The 25,241-nt window shown below is 41.9% G+C and overlaps 1 protein-coding gene and 1 pseudogene across 2 annotated transcripts in view; one reads left to right on the top strand and one right to left on the bottom strand.

The window, feature by feature from the left end:
* The window catches only part of APOO (apolipoprotein O), a 56,428-nt gene extending 31,187 nt beyond the window's left edge, over nt 1–25,241 (bottom strand). For both annotated transcript variants that reach the window (XM_090264191.1, XM_090264190.1), the window contains exons 1-2: nt 25,127–25,241; nt 1,008–1,115 (exon numbers count right to left, since the gene is read on the bottom strand). In XM_090264191.1, the coding sequence (XP_090120317.1) occupies nt 1,008–1,115; nt 25,127–25,135 (117 nt within the window). In that variant the 5' untranslated portion in view covers nt 25,136–25,241. The remainder of the gene's footprint in view (nt 1–1,007; nt 1,116–25,126) is intronic.
* LOC149991757 (large ribosomal subunit protein eL22 pseudogene) lies at nt 8,649–9,100 on the top strand (annotated as a pseudogene).

Genomic DNA, 25,241 nt, shown 5'->3' with positions numbered 1-25,241 from the left:
TTAGATTTAGTTTGGAAAAAAGGATAATATTATTCTAAAGGGTGGATTGGATGGGGTTTTAAAAAAAGCTTGAGCCCTGGCTGGTGTGGCTCAGTGGATTGAGCGCCAGCCTGCAAACTGAAAGGTTGCCAGTTTGATTTCCAGTCAGAGCACACGCCTGGGTTGCGGGCCAGGTCCCCAGGTGGGGGCGTGTGAGAGGCAACCATTCAACATATCTCTCGCACATTGATGTTTCTCTCTTTCTCCCTCCCTTCCACTCTCTCTAAAAAATAAATAAATAAAATATTGTTTAAAAAGCTAGAGAGTAACTGAAGAGCATGTTAATTATTTCAAATGATCAATCCGGTGCTAATCAAACCAGGACAGCAGGTTTGTTCCGCATTCAGAGAAGAAACTTTTCACAGCCACTAGTGGCTGCCTTCTTCACCCTCAAAATTGCCACTATCCCAAGGTCTGAGAAGAGAGTAAAGGGCAAAAGATAAGCTAATTAGTTTTATGTAAACACTATTCAAGTAACCTTGCTCAGGACTGAAGGTAGACCTTTACGTAATCAGTAGCAAGTATAGACAAAAGGGCTGTAAACAATGGAGAGAATTTTTGTATTTCTTTAGTATTCATTAATCATCTACTTATGAGCCTCTAATCTGGCCAAGAAGCAGAATGAGGCCAGGTCTTTAATTTCTTAGGAAAAACGTAATTTTCTTGGTTTGCTAAGCAGTCTAGAATCAGGCAGATCACTTAGAAGCAAATGGTGCTTACAATCTAGTGGGACATAGCAGATCTCCCACTAAAAACCTAAGAAATATTATGTACCATTAATTAAAGTGTCTGTTTAAAAAGCCAGTCTAGTAGCTTCCCACAAAGAAAAATAAAACTATAAGGAAATATATTTCCTCCTATTAAATATCCTCTAAAATGTCATGATCTTCCTGATACACAGTTTGTATCCTTCCTATAGTAAGCAAATCAGATGTTCAAAATATTTCACAACATGAACAGCATGTTACCTCATTAACCCTCATGGAAGTTTTTTGAGGTGCGTCCTTTTTCTGTGATGCATAGACTTTGAAGGTAAGCAGACTCAGGCTGGCTGGCCCCACGGACCTCTGAATTACCTGAAACACAAAAGCAGTCTTAAGCCTTCTCTCAATGCTACAAAATGAATGCATGCAACATGAGCATCTTCATAACCTCAGCCAATCCTGCCCCGAAAGGCTGGCTGTGCTTTATGAGAAATAAGTGTATTCCTGAAGTTTCATGGAAGTCAGAATCTAAAAAACATGCTCTTGTGGACTTAAAATTTCAGGTCACCTTTATCTTAATTTCCCAAAGACAGTTGTTTCTAGGTTTTTCTACTTAGCCTTTTAGGGAAAATAAGAGATATACACACCACCACCAAGGGAAGTTTTCAATGATCCCACTTAGTAATTCACTGAACAGAGTGCAGGCTATTTCTGTAATTCTACTCATCACACTTTCAGAAGCTCCAGCTTTCCACTCCCACTCACAGCTGGTCTACCCCAATCTCAGTTCCCAGCCTCGATCTTTTTCTGTGCCTCGCTCTCCCTGCCTGGGGGTCACTCATGCCCAGTGATTTTCAGATATAAAGCTCTGGCCCAGAGCTCCCCCTTGAACTGCCAACTCCCTCACCCTATGACTCCTGAACATTTTCACTGGGACGGGACCCAGCTCCCCAGATCAAGCATGTCAAAAACCAAGGCATCGGGACCATGTCTGTGCCTTCAAGTCCACACTAGGCCTGATGGGTGGATGTGTGCTGTGGAATCAAGTCAGAGAGCTTTTTCTCAACAATCCCCTACATTTGCACAGCACTTGACCATCTAGCACCTTTTTGCCAGCCCTGCCCCTCCTCCTCTACTTTCTCTCCTAACCTAGACAACCTAATCAGAAACTCTGAGGTCATCCTTCACTGCCGCCTCCATTCCATTGGTCATTAAATCCTCTGAATTCTGCCTATTAAATCATCTCAATTCTCTCTCTCTTGAGATCCCCTCCTGCACAGTTTTCCCGTGGGCCCTCATTTATTTCCTGGATTATTTTAGCAGCATTCTAATTTCTCACCTGGCCTCTGATGACTTGAACCACCACACTGTGAAAGAATGATCTTTGTAAACTACAAACCTGATTATATTCTAGCCTTACTTGAGATCCTTTGGAACTCATTACCCAGGACTTTTATGTGGGCCTAATAAGGCCCATTAAAGTCTCACCCCACCACCTTTTCTAACCTCATCTGTCATTCTGCCTTCTCTCACAAAACTTGAACTCCCTATATATCTCCCATGCTGCTTCCCAGCTTCATGGGTTCACATATGCTGATCCCTCTGCCTAGAATGTTTCATACTTGCTTTGTCTTTTTGTACGACTGCCTAAGAGCAGAGAGATTCACTGTTTTGCTTTTCTTATTTGTCCATTTCTTTATTCTATCAAGTTCTCCCTATCAGATCAGAAGCCCTTTCAGGATAGGGCCATGTCTTACTTTGTATTCCTAGTGCCCCTGACTGCCTAGAACACAAGAAATGCCCAGTAACTGTTTATTGCCTGCCTACATGGACGAAAGATAGGTGAAAAATAAATAGTTGACTTATTCTAAGTACTTAGGCATGATTTAGCATCACAGAAATCATATTGCTGAGACTTGCAGTGCCTCTAATGTGAAAGACTGGGCTATTCTGTAATACTCACAAAACATAGATAAAACATAGCAGAAGTGTCTGCTGAAATGTATGCCTGGAATCATACACAAAAAAGGTAACCCCCCATGTGTCAGAAGCAAATAGAGCCAGACGTTATTTTTTTTAAGTGGTTATTACTTTAACGGGTTAAAAAATAATTAACACACCTGAAAGTATTAAGTGTTCATCTTGAAAGGTCTTAACTTCAAAGAAATATTGCTACAAATTTCTTTTGCTTCCAGGGCAAAGGTTAGCCAGCTACTGCTGACACAGTCAGTATGGTCCCTCCCTGCACCCCAGGACAGGGCCTATTAGGCTACTGGTATCTGGAAATGTGAACTCATGTTCTCTGCCCTCTGGGTCTGCCCACTACCAACTAATGACACTGCCTGAGCTGGGGACTTTCCACTGAGCCATCTGGCCCCACCCTGGACTTTGTTCCTGGTTCCCTTCCTCTTGGGCAATAGCTGGTGCATGGCCCTTTTCTCATTCCACATCCAGCACCAGAGCCTCCAAGGATTTTAGGTTCATGTTGTCTGTCCCCTGTCTTCATCCTTGTTTGCTATTAGGCCTTATGTCAACTTCTTAAGTCTCTGCTTTCAATCATTAATCTTATCTACTTTCCAAATATGTCATTTTTCATCTCATGGACTTCTATCATTTTAATTTGGATTTCTGCTTTTTATGTACTTAATGATTATTCTCCTATTCATCTTTTATTTTCAATCTCAGATTGTCGACTTTTAAAATTTAACATTTTATTGGATTCTTGATTATTCATTTCTACTTTATTTTCCTCTTTTCCATTTTTCATGTTTTAATATTATGCTAAGCCTGCCCCTTTGTTGCCCAAGTTGTTTTCCTCTTCTTCTACTTCTCCTGATAGTCTACCCCCCAAGCCTACCCTCAGTCCCATGCCACAGCAAGAAATGTGGCCACAGGCCAGTAGCACCCAACGAAGCCCCTTCCTGAAGTCACCCTTTCAGCTTCCTGTAGGTGCTCAATGAATAAACAAAACAAAGAGAAAAGCGTACGTCATCCCAGGAGATTTGGGAGATCCAAAGATTAACACTCCCCAGGGCAAAGAGCACATGATTTACTTCAGGGTTTCTCAATCTCAGCACTGTTGACATTTGACACTAGGTCATTCTTTGCTGTGAGGCTGCCCTGTGCACTGTAGGATTAGCAGCATCCTTGGCCTGTACCCACTAGATGCGAGGAGTACCTCCTCCCAGTCATGAGTCAAAAATGTCTCCAGACACTGCCAAAGTCTCCTGGGGGGCAGTCCCCACCCCCATTGAGAAGCACTGATTTACTTGGATAAATATTATTTGCAGACATCCCTCACCATCCAGACTTCGAGAAAACTGTGTGTTTTAAACTCAACAGCCTCAAACAATACACAGTAATAGAAATCAAAACAGTCAATGCTTGGGGGTTAGGTGTGGAAGGCAGGTAGACTTACTGAGAACGGGGTGACAGGCATGATCTATATTTTGATTGGGGTGTGGGTTTCAGACATGATCTATATTTTGATTGGGGTCTGGGTTACAGATAGTGTAAGGGACAGGTGGCACTGAATGTGTAATGGAAAACCACAGGAGAAGCCTGGGTAAAAGGTCCACAGGGAGACAAACCTGATGCTGATGAGCTGCCCAACATCCTGGCTGGTGCACTTTCCTTTCTGATATCAAAAGGGGCCCTTCTTGGTGACAGACTCTCCCATTCCGCATTGGCCAGACCAGATGTTATCACAAATGGGAACTGTGGATGCTGGACCCCAGCCAGGTGGCTATCATAACTTGTTAAGAGTTCATATCAAGTATTCAGGCTAACCCATTCAATATCAGAATTTAAAAGGAAAAAGGCTGTTAAAATGTGCAGAGATCACCCCCAGGTATGTATGAGGGCAAAAGCACCACTTTTCTTCAATCATTTGTTGCCCCAAGGAAGTAAAAAAACACTAATCTGGAAGTTAAATGTTCTGAAGAAAGATTTAACCAACTTCCATAGGGTTATAATCACTAAAGCTCTGGCTTTATCACCTTTTCTCCTGTGGGTACTCCTGTTGACTTGCCGTGTGAAACGCGAACAAAAAGGTGTCCTCTCTCCATGAGACACATTAAGGTACCAAAAGATTGAAAATACCTCTTGGGAAGTAAGATCTCCCCTGGACCTTTTTTGATGAAGGGCTGGAACCTCTAACAAGTACATACCCATGGCCTGAGAACTCACCGTCCCAAGTGACAGTCCTTGAGAATCTATGTGTGCCAGGCTCACTCCCTACCGAGGGGAGATGGCTTGGCTCAGACAGTGGATACATATGAACCTTCTAAGGGCTCATTAGACATGCTGGACTTTGGATCAGATGAGTTTGGCTTGCCAGATCAAAGTCAAGCCCACTATGTTAAGAGACGCGTGTTCAATGAGTACTAAGCAACAGCAACAGACTAAACGAGACCCAGAGGCTGTGCTGCTTTGTATCTAGCCTGTCCTCTGGAGTGTCCCCTTCAGTTATTACATGCTTCTCCCGGAATTCAGCTGGTTGGGGGTCACAAAGTAAGGACCCCAATGTTTTGGCTTGTTTTGGAGTTGGTTTTGAATATAGGTGTAAGAAATCCATAGTCACAGCAAAAACGAAAATCTGGCTAAAACAAAGGTGAGTTGGTGACTTCATGGAGAGTGTCACTAAGTTCCCTGGTTCACATGACCAAACTTTCTTTCTGATTCTATTCCCTAGTAAGGTATCTTATTTATACTCACGCTATCAAGATATATTCTCCATCTAGGACCTTTGAACTATCTCTCTCTCTCTCTCTCTCTCTTTTTCAATTTTTGTTTTACATAGTCCACAGTGGGGTTTAATTGTCAATGGAAACTGAGCTCCAGGATTGACAGCTGTCCTTGTTTTGCAATAAAGCACACTGCCCAGAATTCTGGCCCAGAACTCTAGCTCCAGGACCACTTTCTGATTGTGTCCCAGGAAAACTGCTTTAAAGACAAAATCTTCAGGCTAAATAATTCAAGCTAAATAAGCACCCTCCAGGATGTTTAATAATCATGGGTCTCAAAGCCCTGACAACTGGCTTTTTCAACTTTATGGAGAATCCAGTATATAGTCTCTCCCATTTTAAAAAAGATATTTATTTATTTTGAGAGATAGGAGGGGGGAGAGAGAGAGAGAGGAGAGAAACATCAACGTGTGGTTGGTTGCCTTTGCATGCCCCCAACTGGGGACCCGGCCTGCAACCCGGGCATGTGCCCTGACCAGGAATCAGGCCAGCAACCCTCTGGTTCCCAGGCCAGCGCTCAATCCACCAAGTCACACCAGCCAGGGCATGTCTCTCCCATTTTTAAGAAGGGTGATCACCATTCTCCCACAATTACAGATCTATTACCTTATTAGACTTTCCATTTAAAATATATACCAGTTTCCTTTTTGATAAAGAGGGTTCAGAATCACCTGGGAGTTTTTTTTGAAACAAAGATTCCCAGAGTATCTCATTCAGTAAACCTAAGAGGGGTCCAAGAATCTATTCCCATGATCAGCCAGGTTTACGGAAACACTATTGCACAAACAGATGCTTGGGGAACAGTTACTCAATTTAATTTGTATAAACACTGAAACATACTTACTTTTAAAAACATCTGAAAGAATGAAATGAAAACTGTCCTAAACGTAAAAAGAAATAGTGACTGGACACCTGCTAAGGAAGTTAGGGGATTTATTTAACATTCAAGAAAATCTTACCTATCTTAAACAAAACATAACTAATACCCTCCCCTCTTAATTCCTAACTACCACCCTATCCTTCCATCTCCCTCCACTGACAATTTTATTTTAAAAATAGACTATGGCCCTGGCTGGTGTGGCTCAGTAGATCAAGTGCCCGTCTGTGAACCAAAGGGTAACCGGTTTGATTCCCAGTTGGGGCACATGCCTGGGTTGTAGGCCAGGTCTCCAGTTGGGGGTGTGGGAGAGACAACCACACATTGGTGTTTCTCTCCCTCTCTTTCTTCCCCCCTTCCCCTCTCTCTAAAAAATAAATAAATAAAATCTTTTAAAAAATAAAAATAGACTATGGTTGGACTTCTAGTCAAGATGAAAGCGTATATAAACATGCCTCACCTTCTTGTACAACTATAGCAAAAATCACAACTAGACTACAAAACAAATATCACCCAGAATTGCCAAAAAATTGAGTTGTATATAAGTCTGACCACCAAGGATTTAAAGAAGCCACAATCATCCAGATGGGTAGGAGGGGGTGGAAACGCAGAGACGTAGAGAGAGGCGTGGAGGTGGAAAAGTGCGAAGAGACATAGAGATGCCAAGTGGCGCAGAGACACCAAATGCGCAGTCCCACATCCCCGTGTGGTAGATAAAAATCAGGAGGGATACCTCAAAAGCGAGGGATCTCAGCCCCAGACCACATCACCCAGCCCAGGGTTCCAGCACCAGGGAGATAAGTCTCCATAACTTCTGGCTGTAAAAACCAGTGGGGGTTGGAGCAGCAGAAGAAACTGCGGGATTGTTAAGAAACTCCTCTTAAAGGGCTCACAATGCACTTAGGACTCACGCAGACCCACCAGCTCTGGGAATCAGCACCAGAGCAACAGCTGGAAGGGCACCAGTGGTATACAGGGGGAAACTGAAATGACTGGCAACAGGGCGAGTGCTGAGGGACAGCTTCCTCCCCGACAAAACTGCAGAAGCCAGGCAGCAGCACTGTCCCCTCTCCAAGCCCTCCCCCCACACACAGCCAGAGAACAGTGATATGGGTTGCCCCATCCTGGTGATTACGTAAGGCTCTGCCCCATACAACTTATAGGTGTGCTTTTCTACAACAGGCCATGCTACTAAGACAGGGAGTCAAAGCAGCTTTACGTAATACAGAGGAACAAACACAAGGAGGCTGCCAAAATGAAGAGACAAAGAAACATGGCCCAAATGGAAGAAGAGAACAAAACTCCAGAAAAAGAACTAAGCGAAATGGAGATAAGTAACCTATCATAAGCAGAGTTCAAAACATTGGTTATCAGGATGCTACAGAAACTCATTGGGTATTTCAACAGCATAAAAAATTCCCAGGCAGAAGTGAAGGTTGCATTAAGTTAAATAAAGAAAAATCTACAGGAAACCAACAGTGAAGGGAAGGAAGCCGAGATTCAAATCAACAATTTGGAACACAAGGAAGAAAAAACCATTCAATCAGAAAGAACACCAGGAAGAAGAAAGAAATAAAAAAAATTAGGATAGGCTACGGAACCTTTGGGACATCTTTAAATGTACCAACATTCAAATCATAGGGGTGCCAGAAGGAGAAGAGGAAGAGCAAGAAATTGAAAACTTGTTTGAAAAAATAATGACAGAAAATGGCCCTAATCTAGTGAAGGAAACAGACATACAAGTCCAGGAAGCACAGAGAGTCCCAAACAAGATGTACTGTACACAGAGGACCACAGCAAGACATACCACAATTAAAATGTTGCAGGTTAAAGATAAAGAGGGAATCTTAAAAGTAGCAAGAGAAAAGCAGAGATTTACCTACAAAAGAGTTCCCATATGACTGTCAGCTGATTTCTCAAAAGAAACTTTGCAGGCAAGAAGGGGCTGGCAAGAAGTATTCAAAGTTTGAAAAGCAAGGACCTACAACCTAGACTACTCTACCCAGCAAAGCTATATTTAGAATGGAAGGGCAGATAAAGTGCTTCCCAGACAAGGTAAAGCTGAAGGAGTTCATCATCACCAAGCCATTATTATATGAAATGTCAAAGGGACTTATTTATGAAAAAGGAGATCAAAACCATGAGCATTAAAAAGGCAATAAAGTCACAACTATCAATAATTGGATCTAAATAACAAACCAAGCAAACAAGCAGAACAGGAACAGAATCATAGATTTGGAGACCATTTGGAGTGTTATCATTTGGGAGGGGGAAAGGGGAGAAATGGGGGGTAAAGGTACAGGGAGTAAGAAGTACAAATTGGCCCTTTCTGCCTCCACAGCTGCCTTACCTCTGGTGAAAAAGCTTGTAGCAAAAGGGGACAAAAAAAAAAAAAAGCAGGTTTTGAAGTTTACCTTTGACTGCACCCACCCTGTAGAAGACAGAATCATGGATGCTGCCAATTTTGAGCATTTCCTTCAGGAGAAAATCAAAGTGAACAGAAAAGCTGGGAACCTTGGTGGTGGAGTTGTAACTATTGAAGGAAGTAAAAGTAAGATCACTGTAACTTCTGAGGTACCTTTTTCCAAAAGGCATTTGAAATACCTCAACAAGAAATTTTTGAAGAAGAAGAATCTACGTGCCTATTGCATGTAGTTGCTAACAGCAAAGAGAGTTACAAATTGTGTTACTTCCAGATAAACCAGGATGAAGAAGAGGAGGAAGAGGAAGATTAAAACTCATTTACCTAACACATTTTGTATGAGTTCTTGAATAAAACCTAAGAACCAAAAAAAAAAAAGAAAAAGGAGTACAGATTTGTAGGTACAAAATAGGGGGATGTTAAGAACAGTATAATAAATGGAGTAACCAAAGAACTTACATGCATGACCCATGGACATAACATAAGGGGGCGGACTTCTGGAGGGAATAGAGGTACCAAGTGGAGGGTGGCAAAGGGGAAGAATTGGGACAACTATAACACCACAATCAATAAAACATATTTAAAAATAAAATAAAATTCAAAACAATAGACTATGGTTAGGCCCTGGATGGGTATCCAGTTGGTTAGAGCATCATCTGGATATACCAAGGTTGTGGGTTCGATCGCCAGTCTGGGTACATATACAAGCAACCATTGGATGCATAAATGACTGTTCTTACTCTTTCTCTCTCGTCTGCCTTCCATTCCCTCTCTCTCTCTCTCTCTCTCTCTCTCTCTCTCTCTCTCTCTCTCTCTCTCTCAAATCAATTTTAAAAAATAGACTATGGCTAGAAGGCAGAATTGTGGATAGCCTTAGCAAGCTAGGGAGTGACCAGAAGGGCCATGAGGATGTCAGCAAAAAAGAGGCCACACGCTAAACCTGACAAGGTCACAAGAGGCCTGCACGGTGGCCTTACAAACTCAACAGACCTAAAGTAACCGTAAAGGATGGTCTGAGATTAAAACTTCCTAACTAAGGCAGTTCGTGGTGTGCAGTCACATCCTAGGCTGTTATCTTCCTTAACAAAGGTCAAATCTTTACCTTACCTGAGCCTGTCCATTGTCCTTTTGCATCTTCAATAACATACCTTTGGAAATGTCAGGGTAATTTCCTTTTCTCAGGCCCCTCAGAAACAATCACTCCACAGGACTCTTCACTGTTACCTTGTTCTCGCCCACACCATCTGTATGTGCTGTATGTGTTAACTGCTGATTATCCGATACCCACCAATGTAAAAGCACGTGCCTACCGCTTTTACTTTTTATCCAATCCCAGAGGTTCTCCCACTTTGCTTTCTCCTGCCTCCCTAATCTACCACCAATGGATTTCATGTAGCCCCCTTACATCTTCTCCTTCGATTCCGAGGTATATATAAAGTAAGTGGTAAAACCACCAATCTCTGGAGCATTTTCTCAGTCCATTGAGATCTGGCTTCCAGGCAATTGTCATCAGTTTGACTCAAATGAACTCATAAAAATTCTCTACAGGCTTGGACATTTCTTACACTAACAAGGGCTTCTTGAGTGCTATATACACTAGTATGGCCAGTTTGTAAAAAATCACTTGTGATCTGTGCACTCTACTGTATATATGTTACATTTCAACACCGAGTTAGAAAGACAGACTGTTTGCTTTCTCTACTTTATTCCTCCGTCCCATTACTACTCAAGGTACCTAAAACTGTTCTTCCCAAGGCGCCCCAGTTATGAAACTCCAATGGGCATCTGGCATCTTGGTTGCACCCTGAAACTGGTAACACTCCACCATCTTCAAACTCTCTCTTCCTTTGTTTCAAGATTCTCCTCTAGCTCCAATCTATGAGCTTTGTAGGGCACCCTTTCACTCTCATTTTGGGCCTTCTCTTCCTCTGCCATCTCTTCAAGGTTGATGAGTCCTTAAACCAGACCTTAAGCCCTCTCCTCTTCTCAGTCCAGAGCAATTTCACTTAAATGTAAGTCTTGAAATCCAACCCTCTGCTACTGATGCCCAAATCAGTATTCCCAGCTGGGACCTCTCCCTAAGCCTTAGGCTTGTCCGTCTAACTCCCCATGGGCATCTTCACCAGGTTTTTCAATTACTACCTCATAATGAATTTTCTTTCTCCAAAACCTGTTTTTCTCTTGAGTTTCTCTACCTCATTTAATGGCCCTACAAGCCACACAGTCCAAGGACAACATCAAAGCAACTCTTTAATGAAACAGTGAAAACAGACTTCAAAAACAGTAAGATGTGGTCTCTGCCTCCACAATCCAATAAAGAGAATAAACGAATAACTACACCAGCTGTGGTAAGTGCATTAACAGACAAGGAACAGGTGTAACACAGAAAAAGGAATAATGTACCACAACTAGAAATTCTGGGAAACAATTGCAAAGAGAAAGCAGAACCAACAATCAGAAAGGTTATGCAGCCTGCTTGCCACCCTGCCTTCCACTCTTCCTTTGTTTTTAGCAAAGTCACCCATCAGATTGATTTTGAGACTCAGTGTCACTAAGAACAGGCACTGTAAAGAGCAATAACAAAAGAAAACGAAGGCTTGGAACACAAGCATGATTTCTGACACACCACAATCTTTTTAGCTACACCCATGAGTCGATTCGATTGCTGGACAGAGCAAATATAGGCAACCATAAACCATAGCTGTTACTTTAATATCAATTTTTTTTAATCCTCACCCAAGGACCTTTTTTTTTCATTGCTTTCAGAGAGAGGGAGGGATGGAGGGAGGGAAGAGAGTTAGTGTCAGAGAAACACTGATGAGAGAAACATTGATCCATTCCCTTGCCTCCCATGCATGCCCCAACCAGGGACCAACCACAACCCAGGCATGTGCCCTGAACAGAGGGTCGAACCTGCGACCTTTCAGTTTATGAGACAATGCTCCAGTCAACTGAGCCATATGGGCCAGGGCTCAAAAACATTCTTAATCAAAAAGTTCCCCTTTAATAATCAAGGTCAGATAGGGTCTTGATGATAATCCATTCAAAATAATTTGGTATCAAAAAAATGAACTCAAGGACACAGACAAAAGTGTGGTGACTGCAGTGGGGAGGGAGGAGGTGGCGGTGGCAGAGAGCATGAGGGGATAAATGGTGATGGAAAAAATACAGTCCAATTTAAAAATGGAAAAAAAACCTGCCGATTCAGAAAAGTTGCATAAATAAATCAAATGCTTTAATTATAGCACTTTAACTGTTATATAACCTGTACATCAAGCCTTAACTACTGTGGCTCAGGTGGTTGGGCATCATCCCCAAAAGCAAAGACTCACTGGTTCAATCCCCAGTCAGGGCACATGCCTGTGCTGTGGGTTTAGTCCCTAGTCAGGCACATACAAGAGGCAACAGATCGATGTTTCTCTCCTTTTCTTTGTCCCTCCCTTCCCCTGTCTCTAAAAGTAATAAATAAATAAAACATTAAAAAGTACAAAATAAAACAATCAACAATTTTGCCCAAACCAGGCCACATTTGCTGTTCTTAGTAATGTGTCGTAGACTGAATTAAAAATAAAGAGAAACTAAATGAGTCCATGCTCTTGATACACCAAAAGAATTTCCCCTCAGCCCCAAAAGGAGCATTCAGTACAGTATCTACATTTTATACAACAACTCTTTCTAATCTGGGGGGGGCCACACACCAACCTGGTAACATAGGCTTTCTCTGAGAAGGGGGTTAGCAGGAAGTGGACAATGGAAACCAGATAACTGCCTTAACTGTACTGTCCTGACTCTTTTCAAGGAAAAGTTATTTCAGTGTTACTTATACAATTTTTAAATAGGCCTTTTCTCACCTCACACCCCTTAGGATGGTCACTATCAAGAAAACAGGAAATAACAAGTGTTGGCAAGGATACAGAGAAACTGGAATCCTTGTGTACCGTTGGTGGGACTGTAAAATGGTGCAGCCATTAAAGAAAACAGTATGGTGGTTCCTCAAAAAATTATAAACAGAATTGCCATATGATCCAGCAACTCCACATCTGGGTATTTATGCAAAAGAATTAAAAGCAGGGTCTTAAGGATATATTTGCACGTCCATGTTCACAGGAACATTATTTACAATAGCCAAAAAGTGGAAGCAACCCAAGTGTCCATGGAAAGATGACTAGGTAAAGAAAATGTGGTATATACATACAATGGAATATTAGAGCCTTGAGGACATTATGCCAAGTGAAGAAGCCACAAAAGACAAATACTGCATAATTTAATTTATATGAGGTATTTAAAAGTAGTCAAATTCGTGGTAACAGGAAGTAAATGGTGTTTACCAGGAGCTGGCGGAAGGTAGAAATGGGAGTTTTTCAGTGGGTATAGAATTTCAACTTGGCAAGATGAAAAAGTTCTGGACCTCTTTTCCACATCAATGTAAAAATAGTTAACACTACGCAACTGCACATTTAAAAATTATTAAGCTGGTAAATTTTATGTTATGTAATTTGTTAGCACAATGAAAAATATATGGAACTAAAGGAACAGTTAAAATGGTAAAAAAGAAAAAATACCAATGCAGCCAGAAAGAAAAATAAACAGTACACCTCCTCAAAAAAAAAAAAGTAATTTTCTTCAAAGTAGTAATCTTGATAAATCATATAATGAGTCAGAATTTATTGCAGCTAGTTATATAACAAATTAGTAAAAGAAAGTTACTTTTAATATATGATCATATGGCTTCCATTTCTAAATGCCTGCAGATCAAAATTTCAGCTTATAAGAAAATCAGTCGCAATATATTTGAAATAAAGATGAAAGTAGATTAGAATATGGTATTTGTTTCAAAGGGGGGGATTTGTGAATTTTTTTTAAATGTCACACTTAGGATATATATGTGTGCCCAGAAACGAGTCTGACAAGATGTTAATAGTGGTGATCTATACATAGTGGAATTCTCCAGTATTATCTGTATTTCCTGACATTTTTACAATGAATATTGATTTATGTTGTAATATGCAAAAAAACAAAAATGGCCGACTCCTGAGGATTTTCTACAGAATTCACCACAAAGTATGAAGATAACTCCAAAAGAAGATATTCTCTGATATCTTTGATGATACTTCTAGAATAAATATATTGATCAGTGACAGTACGTTTGGAAGAAATATGTTGACTGAATAATTAAATCTTTCCTCTCAAAACGACTATTTTAACAGACACTCATTTGAATGCATACATTTGGGAGCACTTATACTTCAACAATACAAATCACAATCCCTTAAATGTGTTTCATAGTGAAGAGATTATAAAGTCAATATTATAAGATTTCAGACTTCAACCAACAAAAAGAAAAACTGTCTTTCAACTATGACAAACTTTCAATTCTGTACTGGGATAACTGATATTTCCTAGTTCTTCCTCATCCACTGTAAACACACTGTGATCTAAAGAGCTGACCAGCAGAGGGTGATGCAGGGGAACATCGGGACAAATGTAATAGAACAATAAATACATACATACATACACAGATGACTAAACAAAAGAATGAGGCTGTTTTCAAGATTAACGTTTATCTTTTTCTTACAGAAAACCAACTTCTATTTTATCTTTGGAAGGCAGAATTCACCACAAAATTAGGTCAGCAAAGCAAAAAAACCAAAAAACCAAAAAGACACACACACTGTTTTTAGCTGTAATTGTTTCATTTCCTACTCATTAAAAATAGTTATCAGATTTTGTTAAGTTCACACAAAAATAATAAATTTGTCTGATAAACAGGAAGGAAACCTCAGGGCCAAAGAGTGAGATAATTGTTTCTTCAGGCAGGTTTTGAGTCATCTGGTTGGACTGTACTGGTTTCACAGGCATGGAACACAAATGACATGTAATTTACCACGTTTCAAGTATTTTGTACTTCCTCATTCAGACAGCAATTTACCATTGCTTACTTAGATCTCCAAAACATACACACACACACACACACACACACACACACACACACACACACACACACATATATATATATAATTTTTTCTTTCTCTTGGAATGGCATCCCAAAATCCATTTATTCTTTTCTGAGTTAAGGGAACCCAGGTAGGAAGAAAATCACAGAGGAACATTTACTTCAAGAGTTGCCTTTCCAATGCTTCTATATTTTCAAACAACTTTTAAAAATCTACGTTTTCTAAGAGGAAGAGCTATTCTGTCAAAGTAAAGTCTATCTAGGTTTCATTTCCTAACAGATCACTGTGTGCACAGAGAACGTTTCCTAACAGGTTTCGTTTCCTAACAGACCAACCACTGTGTGCACAGAGAACGCTAAGTCCTCTTCCACCTCATCTCAGTCACGGGCTTTATCATCTTTGAGGAAAAGAAAACTGCTAAATTCTTTTCAAAAAAAATCACGTGCAAAGCTCAATTCGGCTATGATAATCTGGATTCATAATGAAACTTTCTGTGAAAATAAGGAACAAAAACAAGAGAAGTCAGTATCTGGACTGTATACGACAACTTTTAACAGTGCTCCCAGATGATGTGACTTCATAAACAGGCTCAGAGTCGATATCAGCCGAGTGAGGTAAGCCAGCATCAGAGGATTTAGTGAACTTGTTGAAGTCCTCCTATCACTTGGTGCTTAGCTACTAAGTCACCAGTTTAACCCCTGTCAAAATGCGACACATGAATCAGCCCCTCTAAAGGGAGAGGAGATTCATTTCAATAAGCATAAAGTAAAATAGGCTGTTGTTTCTAAAGGACTGACATTTGTGGGATGGCGGGAAAAGAAAAATGTACCATTATTGTTTTCATATATCCTATTTAAAAAGACCATTCAAAGGAATAAGTAGACCTATCGGAAAAAAGAGACTACTGGGTACCCCCCACCCCCACAACCAAAGCAATGAACGTGCACTTGTGAATCCATCTCTAGCTCCCACAAAAGGCTCCTCATCCTCTCCCAACTAATTGGAGCTGCTGTGGACTCTGAATAAAGTACAACATTGCTTCAAAGAGTCAGAAAGAAGTAGGAAGACAAAGGGTGACAGTATTTAAAATGCCTTTAAGGACAAAATCCATTCAAAATACAACTATACTATTTATAATGCTGTTAGCAAGAAGATACAGCTTACTATTCAAAGTTACAGGCTCTCAGCATATTGAAAACTCTACCGCCTTTGCTTTGAACTCTTGCTTCTACAAATTTTAGTATACAATGAACACCAGTTTTAAAACCCACTACGTTAACTGGCACTGTTCAATAATAAAACTGGCATGAGGCCATGAGAAAATTAAGAGAAACTCGGCACCCTGGCAGGGTGGTTCAGTTTGGTTGAAAACCAAAAGATTGTGGGTTTGATCCTTGGTCAAGGCATATACCTAGGTTGAGGGTCCGATCCCTGATCGGGGAATGTGCAGGAGGCAACCAATCAATGTTTGTTTCTCTCCCATATCAATGTCTCTCCGTCTATCTCTTTCCCCCTTCCTCTCTCTCTAAATATGGAAACAGCCTAAGTGCTCATCAGTAAAGGAGTGGATCAAAAATTGGAATACACAATGGAATACTATGCAGCAGAAAGAAAGAAGGAACTCCTACTTTTTGCGACAGCATGGATGGAACTTAAGAGTATTATGCTCAGTGAAATAAAGCAGGTTGGCAAAAGACAAATACCACATGATCTTACCTGTAAATGGAACTTAATGAACAAAACAAGCAAAATAGAACCAAAGACATGAAAATCAGGAACAAAATGACAGCGACCAGAGGGGAGGGGGAAGGGGAATTACAGGGGAAAGAAAGGGAAGGGTCTAGTCAAGGAACTAGTATAAAGGACCCACAGACATGGACAACAGGGTGCGGAGTGACTGTGGGAGCGGGGTGGGGTGGGGAGGTGGAGCAGGGGAGAGCAACAGGAGAAAAATTAGGACTGTAATTGAACAACAAAATAAAATAAATGCAAAAAATAAAATCAAATCAATAAATATATCCTCACATGAGGATTAAACAAAAAAAAAGAAAAGAAAAACTCAGCAAAAGTAAAAAACCCGTAACTTCTAAGTTCAAATGTATATCTTTAGGCAGAGATTTTCTTCTCTAAAAATACCTACAGTTTCATGTTGTATGCACTAACTCTAAACTTTCACTTAAGCATTATTACAGAAAAATCAACTGATACAAAAACTTCTAATGCCTTCATTTAAAAAATCTTTTGCTGCCTTCCTGTCATAACATAAATAACTCAAATCTCAAATTTTTGAAATAGATATGTATGTTTGCTACAGAGACTTCTTTTTTGAGAGATTTCTTATGTATCTAATTACTCACAGTAATTATAAATGTACCATACACACAAATATCAAAATTCATTTCCTAGCCACTAAGAAGTTCCAGTTTAGTCTAGAAAGGCCATGGGCATGGAACACATAAACATACAGATTATAAATTAAACCTTTATATCATAAAAGTCTACAAATATGCATAGGCCTCATAGGGTAATATATACATTTATCAAAAATGTCTAGTGCATTATCTGCTGTTCCCTATTTTGTATCTGCCCCCCCCATTCTTTTAAGGTATAATCATCTACTTCTTCCTTCTCCTCTCCCAGTGTTAGCTGCAAATGAGAGGCTATTTGCGTTTTAGAAATGGATGGAAGAGTGTTACAGTGGCCTTAGCAGAATTCAATTCCAAATGAGAAGTGAATTTATCCAAGTCGAATCTACTTTTCACAGTCCTAAGTCCACAGTGCTAACCTGAGACCCTAGATTACTTCAGTGGGCAGATGTGATGCAGAAGGAATTGAAAACACTTTACGTTCATATCGTGCTTTGTAGCTTACTGTGCTTTTCATATACATCAGCTCATTTGAACCTCCCAAATATCCTGTGCGATGTGGAGGAGCATATTACTGAACCCACAAGTGCCTTGATAAGGGGACGCCAAGAGAGCAAGAAACCTCATTAAGGTCACTGAGCCAGACACAGAAACACTACATCTAGAAGCCAAGCCTGTGTTTTCTGACTGCGTCCAGCAGTGCAAAGCAGTTTTCTCTTCTTTGTGATCTACCACCCAGCAGGAAAAATATCCAATTAATTCTGTACACAAATATGTATTTATGTGAGTAAAACTGTATTCGCTATTCAAGAATTCCCTCAGAGATGCTTAAATTGTGAGGGGGGAAAAATCTTTATTATCTTTAAAAATGTGGCATTTAAAATAATATGCAAGTAAAATACAGTTACAGTATTTCTTTTCCAATTTACAGATGATTTCACTTGCCCATTTAACAGTGTAATTCTCCTCCCAGTTTGTACTAGTAACATATTATTCATGGTTAAAAAAAATTAATTTCAGAAAATAAGATAGGCAATAAAGGCATTACATTAACACCCAACAGCCCTGGCCAAGTAGCTCAGTTGATTAGAGCATCATCTGGATGTACCAAGGTTGAGGGTTTCATCCCCAGTCAGGGCACATACAAGAATCAAACAATGAATACATAAATAAGTGGAACAACAAATCGAGGTTGTTTTCCTCTCCCACCCTCTCCCTCCCTTCCTTCCTATCTCTCAAATCAATAAATAAAAATGACCAAATAGCCACAATGACTATGTGAAGTAATAATGCCTTACAGACAAAAAGACCCAGTCATCTTAGGCTCCTCTTAAGTAGAGAGCCCTGAGTACAGGTCATATCTCTGTCCTTAGGGAAGGAACTGATGCAGACTAGGTTTCATTATGCTACTTTCTCACCCTCAAGGCAGCTGAGGATTCTCCCATCTACAGCCCACATCTCTCTCATGAAAACTCCATACCCTTCTGTCCCATATCAACTGAATATCACCTTTTTTTTTTTTTAAGTACGTACGTGAGAAAGGATCAGTCTACTTGGCAGAGTTCTTCTTTAAAGAAAAAAAATTATATCTATTTATCCCTAGAGCGAGGGGAAGGGAGAGGGGAAGACAGGGAGAGAAACATCAATGTGGGAGAGACATATCGATCAGCTGCCTCTCACACACCCCCAACCAGGGACCTGGCCCGCAACCCAGGCACGTGCCCTGACCGGGAACTGAACCGGCAACTTTCTGGTTCAAGGGTGGCACTCAATCCACTGACCCACACCAGCCAGGGCTGATTATCACCTCTTAATGTCCACAGATATTTCAACAAGGCCAACCTCTTCAAAATCAAATTACCATCTCCCCCCAAACCAAACTCAGCCTTCTTCCACTTTCCCATTTCAATGAATGGTTCTAACAAGCCACTGCATTTTCTAAGCCAAAACCCCGAACAGCATCCTTGAATTCTCCTTCTGCCACATCCAGTCAACTACCAAGTTTTGAATGAACACTTTCAGAAATCCCCTAGAATGTATACTACCCTAACAGCACTGTTATCAGTCTCCTACAAGAGACCAACTAAATGTTGGTAACAGCTCACATTTATCGAGACTTACTTTGTACCAAGCACCATCCTAAGCTTCAGGTCTGAGTTAATTTACTCCACACTACAATTTGACATTGTGCTAACCTCATGCTTTACAGATGAGAACACAACTACAGAGAAATTTAGTATCTTGTAACAGGTGAGGCCCAAAGTCTTAACATGGTGCTGAATTCCCACTTCTGTGCCTTTGTGTGCACTTTTCTGTTCTACCTGGAAGGCCCTTCAACCTGTCTGTCCAGCTACAAAGGTCAGCACAAGCACAGTCTCTTCCACAAAGTCTCCTGATGCCCTCTGCTGGTGCTCATTCCTCTAAGCCAGTGCCTCCCAAAGTTGGCAGCAAGCTCTAAAACCTAGATGCCTAGATCTCAACCCTAGAGATTCCAATGACATTGGTCTGGGTGCAGTCTGCGTATCGGGGCTTATAGAAGCCCCCTAGCTGGTTCTGGCACCAGTCGAGGTTGAGACCCACTGCTCTGTATTTCCCCAACACTTACACATCAGAGCACTGACCCCACTGCATTGACACGGGCTGTTTATGTTTGTGCTAACAGCACTGTGAGCTCCTGAAATGGAAGTTTCTGTCACCTGGGTTGTTGGGTTTTTTTTCCCCCCAAAACTAGAGGTTCCTGGACCTCACTTATAAACTAATTCTGATTTGTGACCAGGACCCTGGAAACTATTTGTCTCTTGACTAATTCTGATGTGCGGCCAAATTTGGGGACTCTCTCCTCGGTAAAAACTGGGACTTTTCATTTGCACCCGTCAGGGTACAGCACAGTATCCAGGCCATAGCTGGACCATGGTAAACATTTGTGTAATAAATGAAATGTTGTCATGTGAATCTGGGAACTGGGTGTATATATTCAATACCCAAGCTTCCTAAAGCAGCAGCCTGAAAAGCTGCTTCCTGAAATAAAATTCAAATACTGGGCAGCCTTTCAAATGTAGTTTTTAATCCACCAGTGCCCCCTATTGACCTGAAGATGAATAGCTAAATCAAAACAATGGTTAACAGTACAAATATTTTCTTTTCTTTTTTAAATGTATTTTATTGATTATATTGTTACAATAGTTCCAATTTTCTCCCCTTTACTCCCCTCCACCCAGCATCTCCCTCCCCCAGCAATCCCCCCCCCAATTCCATACCCCTGGTTCGTGAAAAATAACTATCCCTCCCTCTCAGATATTAAGACCCTTTGTAATCTTGTAAAGGACAAATATTTTCATTGTATATGCACATAAGTAGTCACACACACTGTCCTTTTTCCACGAACACCTATAACTATCAACTTCTTTGCCCTCCAGTCCTAGCTGATCCAAGCTGATGTCTCACAAACCCAGATCAACCCTACTATTTGCTCTGTCCCCACTCCTGGGCTGCAATCATGACAGACCTGTCCCATCGGCACTCAGCAGAGTCCTCAAGCCTCTCACTTACCTCTTCTGTTCTGTGGTCAGTGCCTCTTCCAAATTCCACCACACTCATAAAATTACTCCCCTTGAAAATACAAGAAACCATTCATCTGTCAATTTGCCTCAGTTCTTGCTATTAAAAGTACGATAGGGGAGCAGCAGCATCCATATCACCCAGGAGCTTGTTAAAAATGGAGACCGAGGCCCCACTTCAGACCTACTGAGTCAGAAGCTGCATTTTAGGAAGAGTCACATGCGCATTACAGTTTGAGAAGCACTGTTTCTCAACCACTAGACCTAACACCACCATTTTATGACAGATATTTTTAAAGTAACTCTTTGTTATCCTTTAATAAAACTCATCACCCACTTACACACACAACTTCAAAAAGAGACCAAGTAAAAAAAAAAAAGAGACCAAGTAGACTGATTTGATGGCAACATAATGGAGAACAAAAAGGGGAGATTTTAAGAATTATATTTCAGTATATCAATGTGCAACACAAATAAAAATATGTTTAGAACTCAAGTACTCAAAGGGGGGCTGTACTATCTCGATGAGAAGCAGTTTCTACAATCACTCTCATCTTTCTTCCATCTCACAGGAGGGAGGGAGTCTCTCTCCTCCTTTTTAAAAAAGACATTTATTTTTAGAGAGAGGAGAAGGGAGGGAGAAAGAGAGGGAGAGAAACATCAACATGTGGTTGCCTCTCACACGCCCCCAGCTGGAGATCTGGCCCGCAAACCAGGCATGTGCCCTGACTGGGAATCGAACCAGTGACCCTTGGTTCGCAGGCCGGTGCTCACTCCACTGAGCCACTCCCCACACTCCTCCCTAGGCCATCAACACTGCCAAATCTTGAATACTCCAATTATCACAAAACGACTCTAGAATCTTGACCCAACATGCCCCTCTAGTGGCATATTCTCTCTCCTTCCCCTGACAGTCAAGCTTATCAACCGTCCTGCACATTTACACTTCTCAGTCACCAACCACATTAATCTAGCTTTCACTTTCATTAGTAAACCTACATGTATCATGACAGCTTTCCAAATCGTCCAAATCAATGAACACTTCTCCAAACTTTTCTAACTCATCTTTCTGTAATGGACACAGCTGGTTGTACATCCAGCCTCCATTCCCCGACTGTGTTCAGGAATTTATTTCCCACCCATGTGATTATGGTTAAGTGACCCTATCTGGATGTGATCCGGTACCTAGGCCAATGGGAGCACGGCATTCCTCTAGCAATCGCTAAAGGCTCAGGGACAGACATCTCACTTAAGCTGGCCCAATCAGACTGAAGAGCGTAATTCAAGCGTGGCAATCTTGTCCTCTCTTGCTCTAGTGAATGGGAAAGCATGTGTTACAGGCAGTCATCTTGCAATCACCGGGGAGCCAAGAAGAGACAGAGCCTTCGATGTCTTTGTTGATCCACAGGAGGCCGCCCTTCCTCTGGACTTTGTGAGAGTTTTCCTTACTATCTAAGCAATTGTTTTTCCCAGCTGAAAGCATCCTAACATAGCCATCCTGCTTGAACCTTTCCTACCTTAATTTTCGAAACATCACTCTTTTGTTCTCCTACTTCTCAAAAGTTGCTTCTCGAACCTCTCTGGCCTCCCTTCTTCCTCTGCCTGCTCCTTGTATTCTGGTGTCCTCCGAGGCTTCTTGCATCTTTTCTACTCCAACTACATGTCTGAATCATTTTAGCTCACTCATCTTTCCCTTGACACAGCAGAACTGAATTGATGGCACTTCCCCAAATGGAGTGCCAGTGCTCTTTCCCACTTCGCCCACCTCAGGAACTCCTGTGTGTCTTTCAAAACTAAATTTAAGTGTCTCCAAGGTGATGCCTCCCCTGAAGTGCCCAGGGGTTCCTTGCCTTTTTGTGCCAGGGGCTTCTTTCAGTCTGGCGAGTCCTAGGGACCCCTTCTCAAAGTAATGCTTCTAATTGCATAAAATACCAATTATATTGCAATAGTTATAAAAGTATTTTTAAACCCAAAATGTGATACAGTAGTATGTGCTTCTTTATTAGCTCATTAAATAAAAAGATCTAACAGTGAGTCCCATAACAACTGTAATTTCCAAGTAGTGATGAGCACAAATGACATCTGCAACTGTAGTATGATGTGAAAATGTCTGTGACTTGCACTGCTCTTGGGACTTCTACTGGTGACTGGTACTGCTAATACAATTGTGATTTGTTGCTGTAGTCGCTTATTAAATTAATGGGCCCCAGTGAACCACACCTCCTCACATCCATGTAATCCCCCACCACACTGATTCTGGAGATGGCCAGGGGACTTGTCTTGACATCAGAAGACATGATGCAAGCACGTAAGTTTGCACATTGGGACTTGCTCTTTGGGAATCCAGTAACCACATGAAGAAGCCCCACTTAGGCACATTGAGGGGTACCAATCCCCCAGACATGGGAGTAAGATCACCTTGTAGTGTAGCCACCAGCTGAATTCGACTGCTGGGGGATGCCAGGGAACTGCCTAGCCAACCTACGATGATGATAACAAATCATTGTTTTAAGGCACTGGCTTGCAGTGGTTTATTCTCCAACAATAGATAAATGAGACAGTTACCTACCTTTATAACTGAAGAAATTGCTAAATTTCAGTTGGAGATTGGTGAAAATAAATATTTTTTCCATCAGAAATCAGGGACTCCTAGGATTCCAGACACTTTTGAGGGGCAGTGGTGTTCAGGACAAGAACCCCTGCTTAGGCAGAGAAGATCCTGCTCTCCTTTTTATTACCACATTACATTGTTGATTTACCCTGGCTGGTTTGGCTCAGTGGATTGAACGTCGGCCTGCGAGCTAAGTGTCGCTGGTTCGATCTTCCAGTCAGGGCACATCAGAGAAGGAAAACTCTGACTCCAAAAAACCTCCGCTGCCTTGCGGCATACCTCTTCAGGGGAAAGGCTAAGGGAGTAAACCCCGACAGAAAATCCGGAGCCGGAGTCCCTAAGGCGGTTTGACGTTGTAGTCAACACCGGCAACTCCTGCGGCGCACCTGAAGCCAAGCTGTATTGACTCCGTCTTTCCCTTGGACCCTTCAGCTGTGAAGAGAGGGGGGGTCTGCTGCATGGGCAACAGCAGACCCTCCATATCACCCTGCCCAGGCTCTGTAGCTCCAGCGTCATCGCAAGATGTCGATTCAACACGGGAGGAGACAGATACCGTGTCACTCCCGAGTCGGACTGCACAACCATTCTCGGCGGTGCAGATACTCTTAAGAAGCCGTCTCGAGACGGACGGCTGCCGACGATGACATTGTTGATAGCCATGTAAACTGATCACACCATATCCCTTATCGTTGCAACCCTAAAACTGAGCTAAGCTTCTAGCACATAATGGGTGTTCAACACAAATTAATCACGTGAATGCAAGTTGCTTATGGGACCTGTCATCCTGATTAAACTGTGAACTGCCTGAAGACAAAATAAAAGTGAATGCTTAGATGGTACTTGTATGTGCCAGAGCCCCTTCCAAGTGCTTCACACAGACTAACTTATTTATTCCTTAACACTCCTACGAGGTAGATACTACTCCCCCAATTTCACCAATAGGAAAACAGGTACAAAGAAGTTGTTAAGGGACTTGCCCAAGGTCACACAGCTACGAAGTGGCAACGCCAGGATTGGCAAGTGTAATCTATGTTCTGATTTTATAGCCTGTGCTAATGCACCCAAAGTACATTGCACGGGCTCAATAAAGCTTTTCAGTAGTTTTGAAATTTCATTAGCATTATTTTATGGGTGTTATGCTTCTTGCAGACAGACTAGTTTCTGGTACCTTGTTTTTCATAACAGAAACTATCATTTACTTTTTTAAGTAGTAGAATAACTTCACATTAAAATGCAGATTTTCGAACAAAGTCTTCACTGCACAACTCGATTTCTTTCAAAGGAAATGAATCCAAACAATGTAAAGAAAGAGGTCAACTTGTCCATACTAAATAATGTTCATTAAGGAGGGGAGCAAATCTCCAGCTCTCCCCTCACTCAACCCAGCCACTCCTATGCCAGCAACCTCCACATCCTGCAGCAGCTTCTCAAGAGGGTGGCCCTCCCCCATTCACACTAGGTTCTGAAACCTGACCCTACCAAGCAACCAAAGCCGAACCCCGCAGTGCCCAGCGATGGCCTCACCCTACCCACAAAGCCCAGAGGGCACCAACGGGCAGAGGGTGGATACTTTGTGGGGGGATACTGTAATTTTTCAAAGTTTTATTCACAAGAGTACTACCCAAATGGCCCCACCCACCCACCCCGGAGTCTCACGCCTCCGTCCGGCAGCCACCGGCTCCAAGCGGAGAGGTGAATGAACCACAGGACCAGGACGCAGCCGACCCGGAGGCGGGAAAACCCTCGGGGTGAGCAGGGCCTGATCCCCAGAGAGGCCCACGAGAGCGCGGGAAGAGCTCCGGGAGGACGGAAGGGAGCGGTGACAGTTGTGACCCGATCCCACGCTCTCACCTTGAACATGTCGCTGGTAACGGCGGCTCCGGCGGGGTCACCCCGGCCTAGGCCCCGCCCACTACAGAGAGGTGGCTACGGAGGCCGGATAGGGCCCTGATTCTTCTGACGGTAG

The sequence above is a fragment of the Furipterus horrens genome, unplaced genomic scaffold (assembly GCF_987537825.1).
Source record: "Furipterus horrens unplaced genomic scaffold, mFurHor1.1.pri manual_scaffold_17, whole genome shotgun sequence".
NCBI lineage: Eukaryota > Metazoa > Chordata > Mammalia > Chiroptera > Furipteridae > Furipterus > Furipterus horrens.
The sequence above is the reverse complement of the archived record's forward strand: the minus strand, read 5'-3'. Positions and strand labels throughout refer to the sequence as shown.